Source organism: Lemur catta, chromosome 4 (genome assembly GCF_020740605.2).
Source record: "Lemur catta isolate mLemCat1 chromosome 4, mLemCat1.pri, whole genome shotgun sequence".
NCBI classification, from domain to species: domain Eukaryota; kingdom Metazoa; phylum Chordata; class Mammalia; order Primates; family Lemuridae; genus Lemur; species Lemur catta.
In genome coordinates, this window is record NC_059131.1 from 17320896 (window position 1) to 17332925 (window position 12030).

Here is a 12030-nt window from a genome sequence, read left to right on the forward strand (position 1 = left end):
TAAAAATGCAGCCTTTATACCTGTTGTCATCGCTTAACCTCTAAAATGCTTTTTAATTTTAACTAGTAAAGAAATTTTAGAAGTGAGAGAAGAACCCTCTTTCTGTATCAAAACATATATAATAATCATCTATTAACATTTTGGGAAAAAATCAGGCTCATTGATGTCTGCACTCTTTCCTTGCACTGGCTATTTCAAAAACCTAAGGCCACTGGGGGATAGTCGAATGAGTAGTATTTTCTCAGTACCAAACCTGGATCATGTCTTTCTCCTGAAGGCTATACTATAAGTCTGGGGCTATCCCAGGCAAAGATGATGCTGTGCTTTCCTTTAATAAGGCAATCTGTGGTTTATTAAGGGATGCATTATTGGAAAATGATTGTCTTTAGATAAAGATATTCTTTCAATTGTTACTTATATAATAACATCAACTCAACTGTGCTAGAAATGAACAGGCAAAAGATGAGAGGAAATAATATGCTAAAATGTTGATATTGATTACCTCTAAGTGGTATGATTATGGGTGTTCTAAAATTTTTTATTAATTTTATCTTTTTTATGGGCATGTATTATTCTTATAATAAAATTGATAGACACTAAAGAATATTACCTGTAGCTCCCCTTGCCACCACCCACTTGTATTTTTCTTTAGTATTAATATTAACTGCCCTGGTGCAAGGCTAAGTTGTTCAGAACCAGAAGCAACATATGCTGAAGTTACTTGAGCAATCTCTGAAAAGAAGAACAAGAAACTATGAATTCATGACTATAATAGAGCAAATACTTTACTAATTTTTTAAGCTCACTATAATACATACCAGGTTTTTTGTTTGATGCTCCAGATTTGCTGGCACTCCCAAAACTCTACAAGGAAAGATACCATGTTGTTTTTATTATTTCCAACAATCCATATGTGAAAGTACAAAGTTTATTAGGAATTAGAGATTTTTAATTCCCAGGATTCTTGTTTCTTTAAATGAAGATCAAAATGACAATGAACTTCATATTCCACTGACCAAATAAGTGAAGAACCCAACACTTAATGAGAAGATCTCATCTGCTAATGGAATATATTATATACCAGTGGTTGATGTTGTCATCCACTGACTCAGCAGGAAAAGCTCATTTTCTGAATCTTTCTTGAATATTAAACATGACTCCCTAGGCCAAATGCACTCCATTCATCAGTGGGGCTAGCATCAATGCCCACGATATACAACATATGTGTCCCAGATATGTTAAGACATATGAGTTTTGTTCCTGCTTTCTTTAAGGGACCCTGACTTATCTATAGTTTCTGCCGAATAGGAGGCAATGTTTTTAGTTTTTAGTTTTTTACCATGTTCCCCTCAAACTGACTGAACTTGATCTCAAGAATAAAAAAATCCATACCCTGAGTATCAACTATGATCTCTGTTTGACTTCAAAGGATAAATTGGACCAACCATACTTCCTCTTTTTAGGAATTTGAACAAAAAAAGGGGTGGGATTAAAAAGATTTTTTTTCTGTTAGTGAACACACAGCTGCAGTACAAGTATTAAGCAGAGCTGAGGATAGTATATTTTTTGGGTACTATGTAATAGCCACTGCTCTAACAGGTTTAATATATTCAGCTATTTAGCTTTTCTAATAAAATTATTAAGTAATTATTATACAATTATCCCCATTACAGAGAAGAAAACCAAGGCACAGAAAGGTGAAGTAACTTGTCCAAGGTCACTTAACCTCTAAGTAGTACAGCCAGAAGTCAACCCAGGTAGTCTGATTCCACCACACCAATGTTCTCAATGTTGTGGCTTGTAGACTCCTGGAAGTAGTCCTTGAGCCCCTTGAGTCTGGGGGGTTAAAAACTATTTTCATAATAGTACTAAGACATTATTTGCCTTTTTCACTGTACTGACATTTACAATGGTAGGCAAAATTGCTAGTGCTTTAGCAGAATCGTGGCAATGGCACCAAATTATACTAGTAGTCATAGTATTCTTCACTGCCATGCACTCACAGTAAAACAAACAAAGCCAGTTTTACTTAATGTCCTCAATCAAGCAGTAGAAATTTTATTAAATCTTAATCCTCAAGTATAATCCTTTAAAAATTCTGTGTGACTAAACAAAAGTGTACCTGAAACATTTCTGCCACATACCAAAGTATGATAGTTGTCTCAAGGAAAAGCATTTGTATGATTAAATTGTGAGCTAAATTGGTTTCACTGATCATCACCTAAGAGCACATTTAGGAATAACATTTATGGGGTGTCGGGCAGATGTGGGGGGGATGGGTGTATACATACATAATGAGTGCAATGCGCACCCTCTAGGGGATAGACAAGCTTGAAGCTCTGACTGGGGGGGGGGAGGAGTGGAGGGGAAACGGCAATATACCTAACCTAAACTTTTGTACCCCCATAATATGCTGAAATAAAAAAAAAATTGTGAGCTAAACTAGGTTTTTCATGGAACAACATTTTTACTTCAAAAAACTGAGAGACAAACTAGGTAGACTGGGATTTAGCAAATATGTTTCCAAAAATGAATGCAGAAAGCCTGTCACTTCAAGAAAATAGCTGATAGGATTTGTTGCTAATGATAAAATTCAAACTTCATGGAAAATTAAAATTTTAGAAAACTTATATCTACCACTGTGAGTTTGACAGTCTCCTAGTACCTAAAGATTTTTCTGATAAGTGATGACATTAACAAATGTGACTTTTTAAATATCATATAATGAAATATATCAATACAGGGAATATCTGCATAACTCAGTGATTCAATATTTTCCAAATGACCAGCGAATGATGTTACCATATCACTCATGGATAAGAGATCCATTCAATGTACAAAACAGACAAGTGAATTTTAATGTAACAGGAAAAATTTTCACTGATAAGGCCTCAGATTCCATGTTGCAACTAACCTATAACAATTCAGCATTTGTCAAATTTTGGTGTAGTAGAATTAAAAAGAATATCTATAGATATCTGCAAATGTCATTAAAATAATTCCCCATTTGCTCCCATATATGTGTGAAGTTGAATTTTCTTCATCTGCTTCAACCAAAGGAGCATATCACAACAGACTGAATACAGAAACAGATGTGAGAATCTAGCTGACTTCAATTTAAGCGAGACATTAAAGAGATTTGCAGAAATATAAAACAATGCCACTCTTCTCACCAAACTTTGTTTTCTTGACAAATATAGTTAGTTCTTTTTCACAAAAGTAAGCTATTTATGTTACCATACAATGGATTTAATTATCGTTATTTTTAAATGAGTTAATATTTAAATAATTTCAGTTTTAATTTCTAATATGGTATCATTAGATATAACCCACATGACTCAAAAAAACCCTTTGGGGTCCTCAGTAATTTTTAAGACTGTAAATTTACTGAAACCAAATAGTTTGAGAGCTTCTGCACTATACACTGGTGGTGGGATGAAATGAAGCAGGAGCTCAAAGTGCAGGCTGAGTCATATTAATGTTAAAGCCTTAAAGTAAATAAAACTTTACAAACTCCTTTAAGGTGGTCCTTTTTGAGCTGCTCCAAATCCAGAACCACTCCCTAGCTCCAATTATCACAAGGCTCAGCCCCACCTCCGGCTCTTGTTCTTAGAATTTCATGAAATCTTGTCCCCCTTACCTAATAATAAACTCTATTTTACTAGAACTACCTTGAGTGGTTTCCTTGTAACCGAAACAGTCTGATAAAAACCATATACATGATATCTCTGTTTTAAGTATAAATCTGGATCAACAAGAATGGAACAATTTTGTTTTTAATATCAAAATAACTCTACCTCTTGATCTTTTGGTTTGACATAGTTGGACGGAAAAATTCCAGTTCTATCTCCAATACTTCCTGTCCACCACTCTCCATCTTTCTGGGTCACCAATATTTCTTCACCTTCGGTGAAAGTCAAATCTCCAGGTTCCACACTTGAATATGGATAAAGTGCAATATATTCTGCAGGGAATAAAGCAAAAAGAAGCAGGTTTTGGTTGTAAGATCACAGATGTGAAAAAGGAATTGGGTTAATCTCCAAAATCTTGTATAAATTTATTGTAAAAGATTTTGTGCCTTAAGGAAACCTAATATAAAAAGATCTGAAGGTAGAAAAAGGAATGAAGTAATTAATAATTTCTTAGAAAAAGGTTATTTAACACAAAATTTTACCTTGGGGTTTCTTTTTTCTAATTGTTTTATTTTTTTAATCACAAAGAATTACCTAAAACTAACAACAGATATTAGCATTTCTACTTTACAGATAATGAAACCAAGGCTCAGTGAGATTAAGTCACTCAGTTACTTAGATAATGGAGTCAAGATATGAAAAGATATTTTTTAACCTTCATATATAAAATATATTTTCATCTGCTAAATTCTTTTCTCTTTAATTCTTTTAGATACACAGTTGTAGAAATGTCCAATATCCAGCATACAGCAGCACTAGAAGCCAAGTTCCATCACAATGACCCAGCTCCTAACACAGTGCTTGGCTTGAAGTAGACGCTCAATAAATATTTGTTTATCACCTCTAGGGAAATGTCTAAATGTTTACATTGGCTTTTTCCTGTGATTACTACGAGTTAGAAGAAACAGTCAGTGACTGGGTTTTAGAAGTCTTTTTCTTTCCTTTCTGTAAAGTTTTATTTATAATTGCCAACATGGAATTTGATCTGAATATCATCAACTAGAGGACATTAGAAACACCATCTACAACCTATTTACTATTCACATCCCCAGTATTACTCAATTTAGCTGATTTAACAAAACTAACAGTGATTACAAGGTTTAGGGATGCTTCAATAAGTAAGGTCCTTTCCAAAATGCTCTTAACCACTTTCCTAGGCTCATCTCACAGCACTCATTCCACAGTACAGCTGTGGTTCCAGCCTCACTGGTGACCTGAAGTTCCCTCAACTTTCACCACTGTGCCTCAGCTCATGCCATGCCCTCTGTCCAGAAGCACTTTCTCTTCCTTTGTCACTATGCAAGATCCTACTCATTGTATAGGATGATGTAATACTGCCACCTCTGTGGATTGAGAGGTCTTAGTCAAAATTAAGTTGTTTTTGTTGACTCATTATAGAATATATCACATTTGTATGCTGCACTCTACTGTGAGCACTTTGGAGACTGTGCTTTATTTATCCTTGTATTTTTCAGCACAGAATTGTCAACATAGTAGATACTGAATGAACTGTTTAATTTACCATTAAACTGATTTCTTAAACTAAAGATAAAATGTACTTCAACTATTCAACTAATTCTACAATGGGCATATACATTTCATTTATAAATCTATGCAACTATTAAATAAAAACATTGTCTGAAATTAGGGTAGACAACCTTTTGTTTTTCATCACATTGACAAAATCAAAATAATTTATTAATTAAACCCAAAGGGATATAAAAAATGCTTTGCAATATTTATGACAGTGTACTCTGATCTTCCTTAATGATTTATGACACACTGTAATTAAAAGGAAATTTATAAGCAACTAAATACTGAAATTTCCTTACTTCCTAAACATCAATCACTGCAACACTCTTTATTTATGATCATATTTATCGAGCCAGTCTATGCTGAATTTTTATAGCACTGCCTTTCTAAAGGCATGTTTTCAGCCATATTTCGTCTATATTCTTAATATTCATGTGAAATAGATAGGGGCAAGTTTTTCTAAGCTATTTTTAACACGTAAAGACACAGAAACAGGGAGAATAACAACTGTGCAAAGTCAGATAATTAGTCAGTAGCTAAACTGATTCCCATCTAATTTACAAGTTGCCAAAAGCTTACCTTCCCCAACTGGATAGGCTGCAGAGGTAGGTTTCTTATTTACAGCTGCATACAAAGCTTCTGGCCTGTCAGATAAACATACAAACAAAAAACAACAATGAAACTCCAAAAAAGACACAAGCAAAAAACAAGAAAGGTGATTTGATGAATACGGCAGGTTTTAGCAGTGCATTCTTTTAGGGCTTTCTCAAATTAATCTAAATATTGTCTCGGCACAGACTAGGAAGATCCCATTCACAAAACTGCTGAGTCAAGAACTGCCTAATTATAAACGTCTATATTTTAAAATATATTTAAGTAATTTCAATATGATTTGTAAATAGTTTTTCAAATGTGAGCTATTTTGCCTTTCTAAAGAAACTTAAAAGACACCAGCACAGGGGTAAATGGGCAGTCTTTTGGTGAAGCACATATGGGGCTTGGTTTGGTCTGGGAAAAACAAGGGCATTTCATAAATGTTATTGTTTGTCAAGACTGTACTATATTAAAAAATATAAAAATAATAAAACTTTATTATTATATCTCAGAACAGCGATAACATCAATTTCCATTTTAACCTAGGAAACTGTTTTCAAAAATCTGGAAGACTGTTATGTTTAAGAACTAGACACCTATGGGATGCGCCAGGGTTCCCACATAGTGAGGCAATTTTCAAATAAACAGAAAGGGAACTACAACTCCTGGCCACAAATGAATGAACAATGCGTTGTTTAGTGCTAAATTCTCCATTACTGTAGGTTTTCAAGTTACATGCCTTAGATGTTACAAAAGAATGGCAATTAAATGAAAAGTTAGAAAAAATACCCTCTAAAATATTAAAACTTAATCTCTTTTTGATTTGTTTTTTTCTCTTACATTATGGACATCAAACAAGATAATTCCCATAAAGGGCCTAGCAGTGTTGGCATACAAATGTCAGCTGTATATTGTTGTTTACTGTTGTTGTTACAGCCTTCTAAATCTAAAATTCCATGTTAGTAGGAAAAGTAAATTTCTGCCTTTGAACTAAATATTGACACACAAAAACTCAGCCATTGAAAGGATTCTTAAAGATTATTTATTTAATATTTTCATTCAATCTATTAGAAAACTGAAGACCAAATAGGTTATTCCTTACAGTCTGGCACAAATAGCAAAACTCAAACCTCTTGCTTTCCAAAGACCAGCATCTTTTCATTAAATCAGACTGCTTTTCTATTTAGATCAACTCCATACAAAACACAAGAGATAATGACCCATATGTATACAGGGTGTCCCAAAAGTTGCCATATATAGGGAAAATGGGAAATTGTAGCTAAATGTACCTTTATTTACAAAATATTCATTACAAAATTTTTTCTTTGTATGGAGACTTTGGAACATCCTGTATTGTTTCCTACTTCCTTGTATTAAAGACATTTGACAACTTGACTTTCCTACAAACTAGGAAATAAACGCAGAGAACTTAACCTATCTGGTTTTTAGGTTTTGTTCATCTGAAAATTCATTCATATGATTCTTTATTCATTTGCTCCTCTCTTCATTCACTGAGCTAATATGACTGAGCTGCTACTATGCATTAAAATTATAGTAGGCATTAAAACCGAAAAACAAACAAATAACAAAAAAAGACATGCATTCCACCCTCATGGAGCTTATGACCTAGTAAGTATATGGGCAAAAAAAAGTCAGTAACTATAATGCAATGTGCTACAAGCAATGAGAGGTTATGTTCAAAGAACCCTGGAGAGCCAGAGATGGGAATGCCCCATTTGGCAAATGGGAGGCCTTGAGCAAAGAATTATTTAAATATTGACAATTTATAGTAAACAAGGGAGAAATGCTTGAAAGGAAAGGCAAAGTAACTTTTCTAACTGATCTTATGGTACAAAGAAAGCCACAGATCTAAATTTTTAAGTATTTTGAAAACTTTATGAATCTGAAATAACTAGAACAAAAGATATTCTAAACCTGGAACAAATACCTGAAATATGCTTTTTTCACCCTAGGAAATATGTTTCTTATAATCAAACTTGCGCATAAACTTTTTATTTTATTATATAGTTGGTCATACTGTGGCTGACTTGCCAAGAATATACCAACATCTACACCTCACGTACAACACATAGAGATGCTTACTCTTCCCGCTTTACTTCACTCCCAGGAATGATCTTAACATAAGATTTTGGAAACCATCCTCTTCCTCCGTGCACCTCCCCAAACCACCAATTTTCTTGCTGCTCCAAGACAGTAATAATATCATGTTTTGAGAAGTTCAGGTGATTATCTTTCTTTGCAGTCCAGGAACAAAGGGCCTGTGCTTTTAGGTTTTCTACAACCTGTCCCTATGAAAACAAAACCACAAAAATTTAAAAAGAGACAATGGTAACCATGGTTTCTGAGTATTTAACGTACTTACTGTTCAAAAAGCATATCACTTTGGCGTGCTGGTCACTTAACCTTAATCTACTAACTGACTTAAAATTACATATAACAGAGAACCATGTGAGTAGGCTTCTGCTAAGCTAAAGACAGACTGAATACCCGCCATTCAAGGAAACATCACCACTGGTATAGAAGGTGGCATGGGGGGTACTCAAGAAATGAATTCATAAGTCTATGAAATATATATTGTAGAACAAATGAAAAGGGAAAGTTACTGTAAATCTTGTTTCTCCTCCAGTTTTCAATGTCTCTTAACTGCAGTTGATTCAGTTCACTCTACTAAGAAATGAGATTCAGTTATGGTTATGCTTGACCTCCCTCCATTTTTCTGCTGACTCTTAATTTCTTTGTATTTTTATTCATTCTTCTTTCTCTCCCTCCCCTCTCAGAAGAAGGAGTGTTTTTGTTGTTTTAATAAGGTTAACTTCTTCACTTGTACTCCAAATTTCTCTTCTGCTTTCTCATTTTCTAAAAATATTTTGTAACGGTTAAGTCTCTCTTTGACCTTCATTCTCCACTTCTCTACTTTCTTCTACTTCTAAAATTCCTCAAAGAAAGAATAGTCTTAAACTTGCTTTCCAGTTTAACCCCTCAATCTCTTCTACTTTAGGTTCTGTACCCATCACAGTATTGAAATATACACAGCAACTCCTCTCTTAAAAACCTTCAGGGTTTAGCAGGGTATTAAATGCTTCACAAATAACCTCAACTTCTCTCTCCAACTTCACTTCTTAACCCTTTCTCCATGAATCCTGTACTCTAGCCATATTATTAACAATTCTTGTTTCCTGCAAACACCTTGGGTTTACATGCCTCAGTAACTTTTCTCAAATTTTTTTCACTGGAATAACTTTCTCTGTTTGGTGAAATACTGCTTATCTTTCAAGATCCTACTCAAATACTCTGCTCTTTGTGAAGTCTGCTCCAATTCCCACCAATTGAATAAGATGCTCTCTCCTACATATTTCCCTCAGGACTTTGTAGGTATCACATTTTTACATTTCTCACACTTCACAGTTGTTTATGTGACTGTTTCCTTCATTAGATTATGAACTACTTAATGGCAGGAATTTTTTTTTTTTTTTGAGACAGAGTCTCGCTCTGTTGCCCAGGCTAGAGTGAGTGCCGTGGCGTCAGCCTAGCTCACAGCAACCTCAAACTCCTGGGTTCAAGCAATCCTTCTGCCTCAGCCTCCCGAGTAGCTGGGATTACAGGCATGTGCCACCATGCCCGGCTAATTTTTTCTATATATATATATATATATATGTTTTTTTTTTTTTTTTAGTTGGCCAGATAATTTCTTTCTATTTTTAGTAGAGACAGGGTCTCACTCTTGCTCAGGTTGGTCTCGAACTCCTGACCTCGAGCGATTCACCTGCCTCGGCCTCCCACAGTGCTAGGATTACAGGCGTGAGCCACCGCGCCCGCCCTAATGGCAGGAATTTTGACTTATTTTCTCTTAAATTTCTAGCACATAATAAAATGTCTGAAACCTATGGTCATTCAATACACATTTTTTGAATGAAGGTGAAATCTGTAAACTTTATTCTGATGAAGTCTGTGATTCTTTTCAATAATGTTAATGTAACAATACTTGCAATGGTTAAATCTAAATCAGAAGCTAAATATACATAAAAAAGTTTCAAGGTTCCTAGAAAAATGACTTATTCAAGAAAAAAAACAAAAACTCCCAAGCCTAAATCTCTTATCTTTTTACAATAACTACAAATCAAGAACAATTGTAATCAGATTTGTAAAAATGGTATTTTGAGTTTAGAAACCTTAGCTGCCAGTAAGTTGGTACTATGGGAAACAATTGTAGAGAAACCTCTAAGCAATAATCATTTTTTCACCTTCATATCACATGTGAATAAGAAAGAAACTGAATGCTACAAATTCTGGTTAAATGAGTAAACGATGCCTTTGTACAAAATCTTCATTCGATTTTACAAGAATCAGGAGCAAATTCAAAGAATAAAGCACACAAAAATTACAGACAACATACCTGTCCATGAATAGGTGATACAGAGCCAGGGGACACAGTGCGAGTGAAGGCTGATTTTTTCTGCCATGACGTATTAACACTTAAGTTTGAAAAAGATACATTTTGATAATCAGTCACTGATGCTGGTTGATTTGAAGGAAGTGGTCTGCAAATATAACATCTTCACGTAAGTATACCTAATTGTTTAGAACTTAATGAAGTACTACTAATTTATCTACTTGTATATTATATACCCTGAGTTTAAATACAATTTGTGGAAAAAGAAAGGATTCTTGAACAAACTACTGATCTATGTTTTCATTTACTAAATTTCAATATTAAATTTGGAACAAAAGGTACTCTTGGAGTGTCTAGCTCAGATTATAATATGATGAAGTAACAAGCTCACACAACTACATATTAGCTATTTATACATTTGCTGAGCTATGTAAACTCCACTGTTAGCTAAAAACTTACTCAAAAGAAGTTGAGGTAGCAGGTAAAGATACTGTAGGAGGAAGTAAGGCCTTCTTAGGAGACACAGCTTTTTCACCTGATGGCATTTTTTCTACATAGTTGCATGGAAACCAGCCAAAACTTCCTTGAAAACTACCATAAAGCCAACCAGGTTCTCCTACGGTTTTTTCATCAACCTAAAGAAACAAACAGAAGAGTGAACAGTGCTTAGAAAGCTACACATTTACAATAGAAAGAGATGCAGACTATTGCATAGTATTCTCATTTTCAGAATTAAGCCCATCTAACTAAATAGCTAAGGCATCTTCTACAAACTAATAGGCTACCATTTCTAGTGATTGATGAATTATCTTTTTAAATCTTAATTTTATCCAAGTTAATTCATGAAAGTAATTTACAATGACAAATAGCATTATACACAGCTTATGACGGAAAATATCTTCCCCTACTCCATGGCTCCTTATCTTCTGATTTTCACTCCTAACAGTAACTTGCCATTCTTAGTTTCTTCTGTATTATCTTCTCTATTTCTAAATAACATACTTACACTGCTATTTCTTGAATTTTTTCAATTTTAGACATTATCTATTGGCTTCTGGTTATGGAAAAGGAAGATTTACTTACCTCTCTTTCACTGTACCCTCTTAGTCTACCAATATTGTTATAGCATAATTTTTGGTTAAATTATATTTAATATTTATATTATTATGACTATGTAAATATTTCACATCTGAGTCATGCAGTGTTCTGCTAATTACATTTGCTTTCTTGTAAACTTTTTAATTTCCTATAGTTAATCATTACTTTATGTGTGTGGTTTTTTTTTTTGGTTTTTTTGCCTAGTTTTCTCTGTTTCTATTACAGAGCCTTCCTGAATTCTCTAACATAACTATAAAACCTTCTCTGAATACTATTTTCCGACTGGTAAAACATACTAGGTAATTTATCAGTTTTATTTCTTCTCCTGGACATTTCCCTTCTACAGTGTGACATCCTCTGTCCTCACAGTATCTCTTCTTCTGCCTTCTTGGTCCCTATCCCTTAAACACTGATGACACCCTCAAGTTTCATCATTGGCTTGTTTTGTTTTGTTTTGTTTTGTTTTTGAGACACGGTCTCACCAGGTTGCTCGGGCTAGAGTGTAGTGACATTGTCATAGCTCACTGCAGCCTCAAATTCCTGGGCTCAAGCAATCCTCCTGCCTCAGCCTCCCAAGTAGCTGAGAATATAGGCATGTGCCACTACACCCAGCTAATTTTTTTTATTTTTTGTAGAGACAGGGTCTCACTATATTGCTAAGGGTGGTCTCAAACTTCTGGCCTCAAGAGATCCTCCTGGCTT

The 12030-nt window shown here is 34.3% G+C and overlaps 1 protein-coding gene across 8 annotated transcripts in view; it reads right to left on the minus strand.

The window, feature by feature from the left end:
• The window catches only part of ITSN2 (intersectin 2), a 139248-nt gene that overhangs the window by 38665 nt on the left and 88553 nt on the right, over positions 1-12030 (minus strand). For all 8 annotated transcript variants that reach the window (XM_045549160.1, XM_045549159.1, XM_045549157.1 and 5 more), the window contains 7 exons: positions 10690-10865; positions 10234-10378; positions 7923-8128; positions 5805-5869; positions 3798-3964; positions 819-864; positions 611-732 (listed from right to left, as the gene is read on the minus strand). In XM_045549160.1, coding sequence (XP_045405116.1) covers positions 611-732; positions 819-864; positions 3798-3964; positions 5805-5869; positions 7923-8128; positions 10234-10378; positions 10690-10865 — 927 coding nt within the window. The remainder of the gene's footprint in view (positions 1-610; positions 733-818; positions 865-3797; positions 3965-5804; positions 5870-7922; positions 8129-10233; positions 10379-10689; positions 10866-12030) is intronic.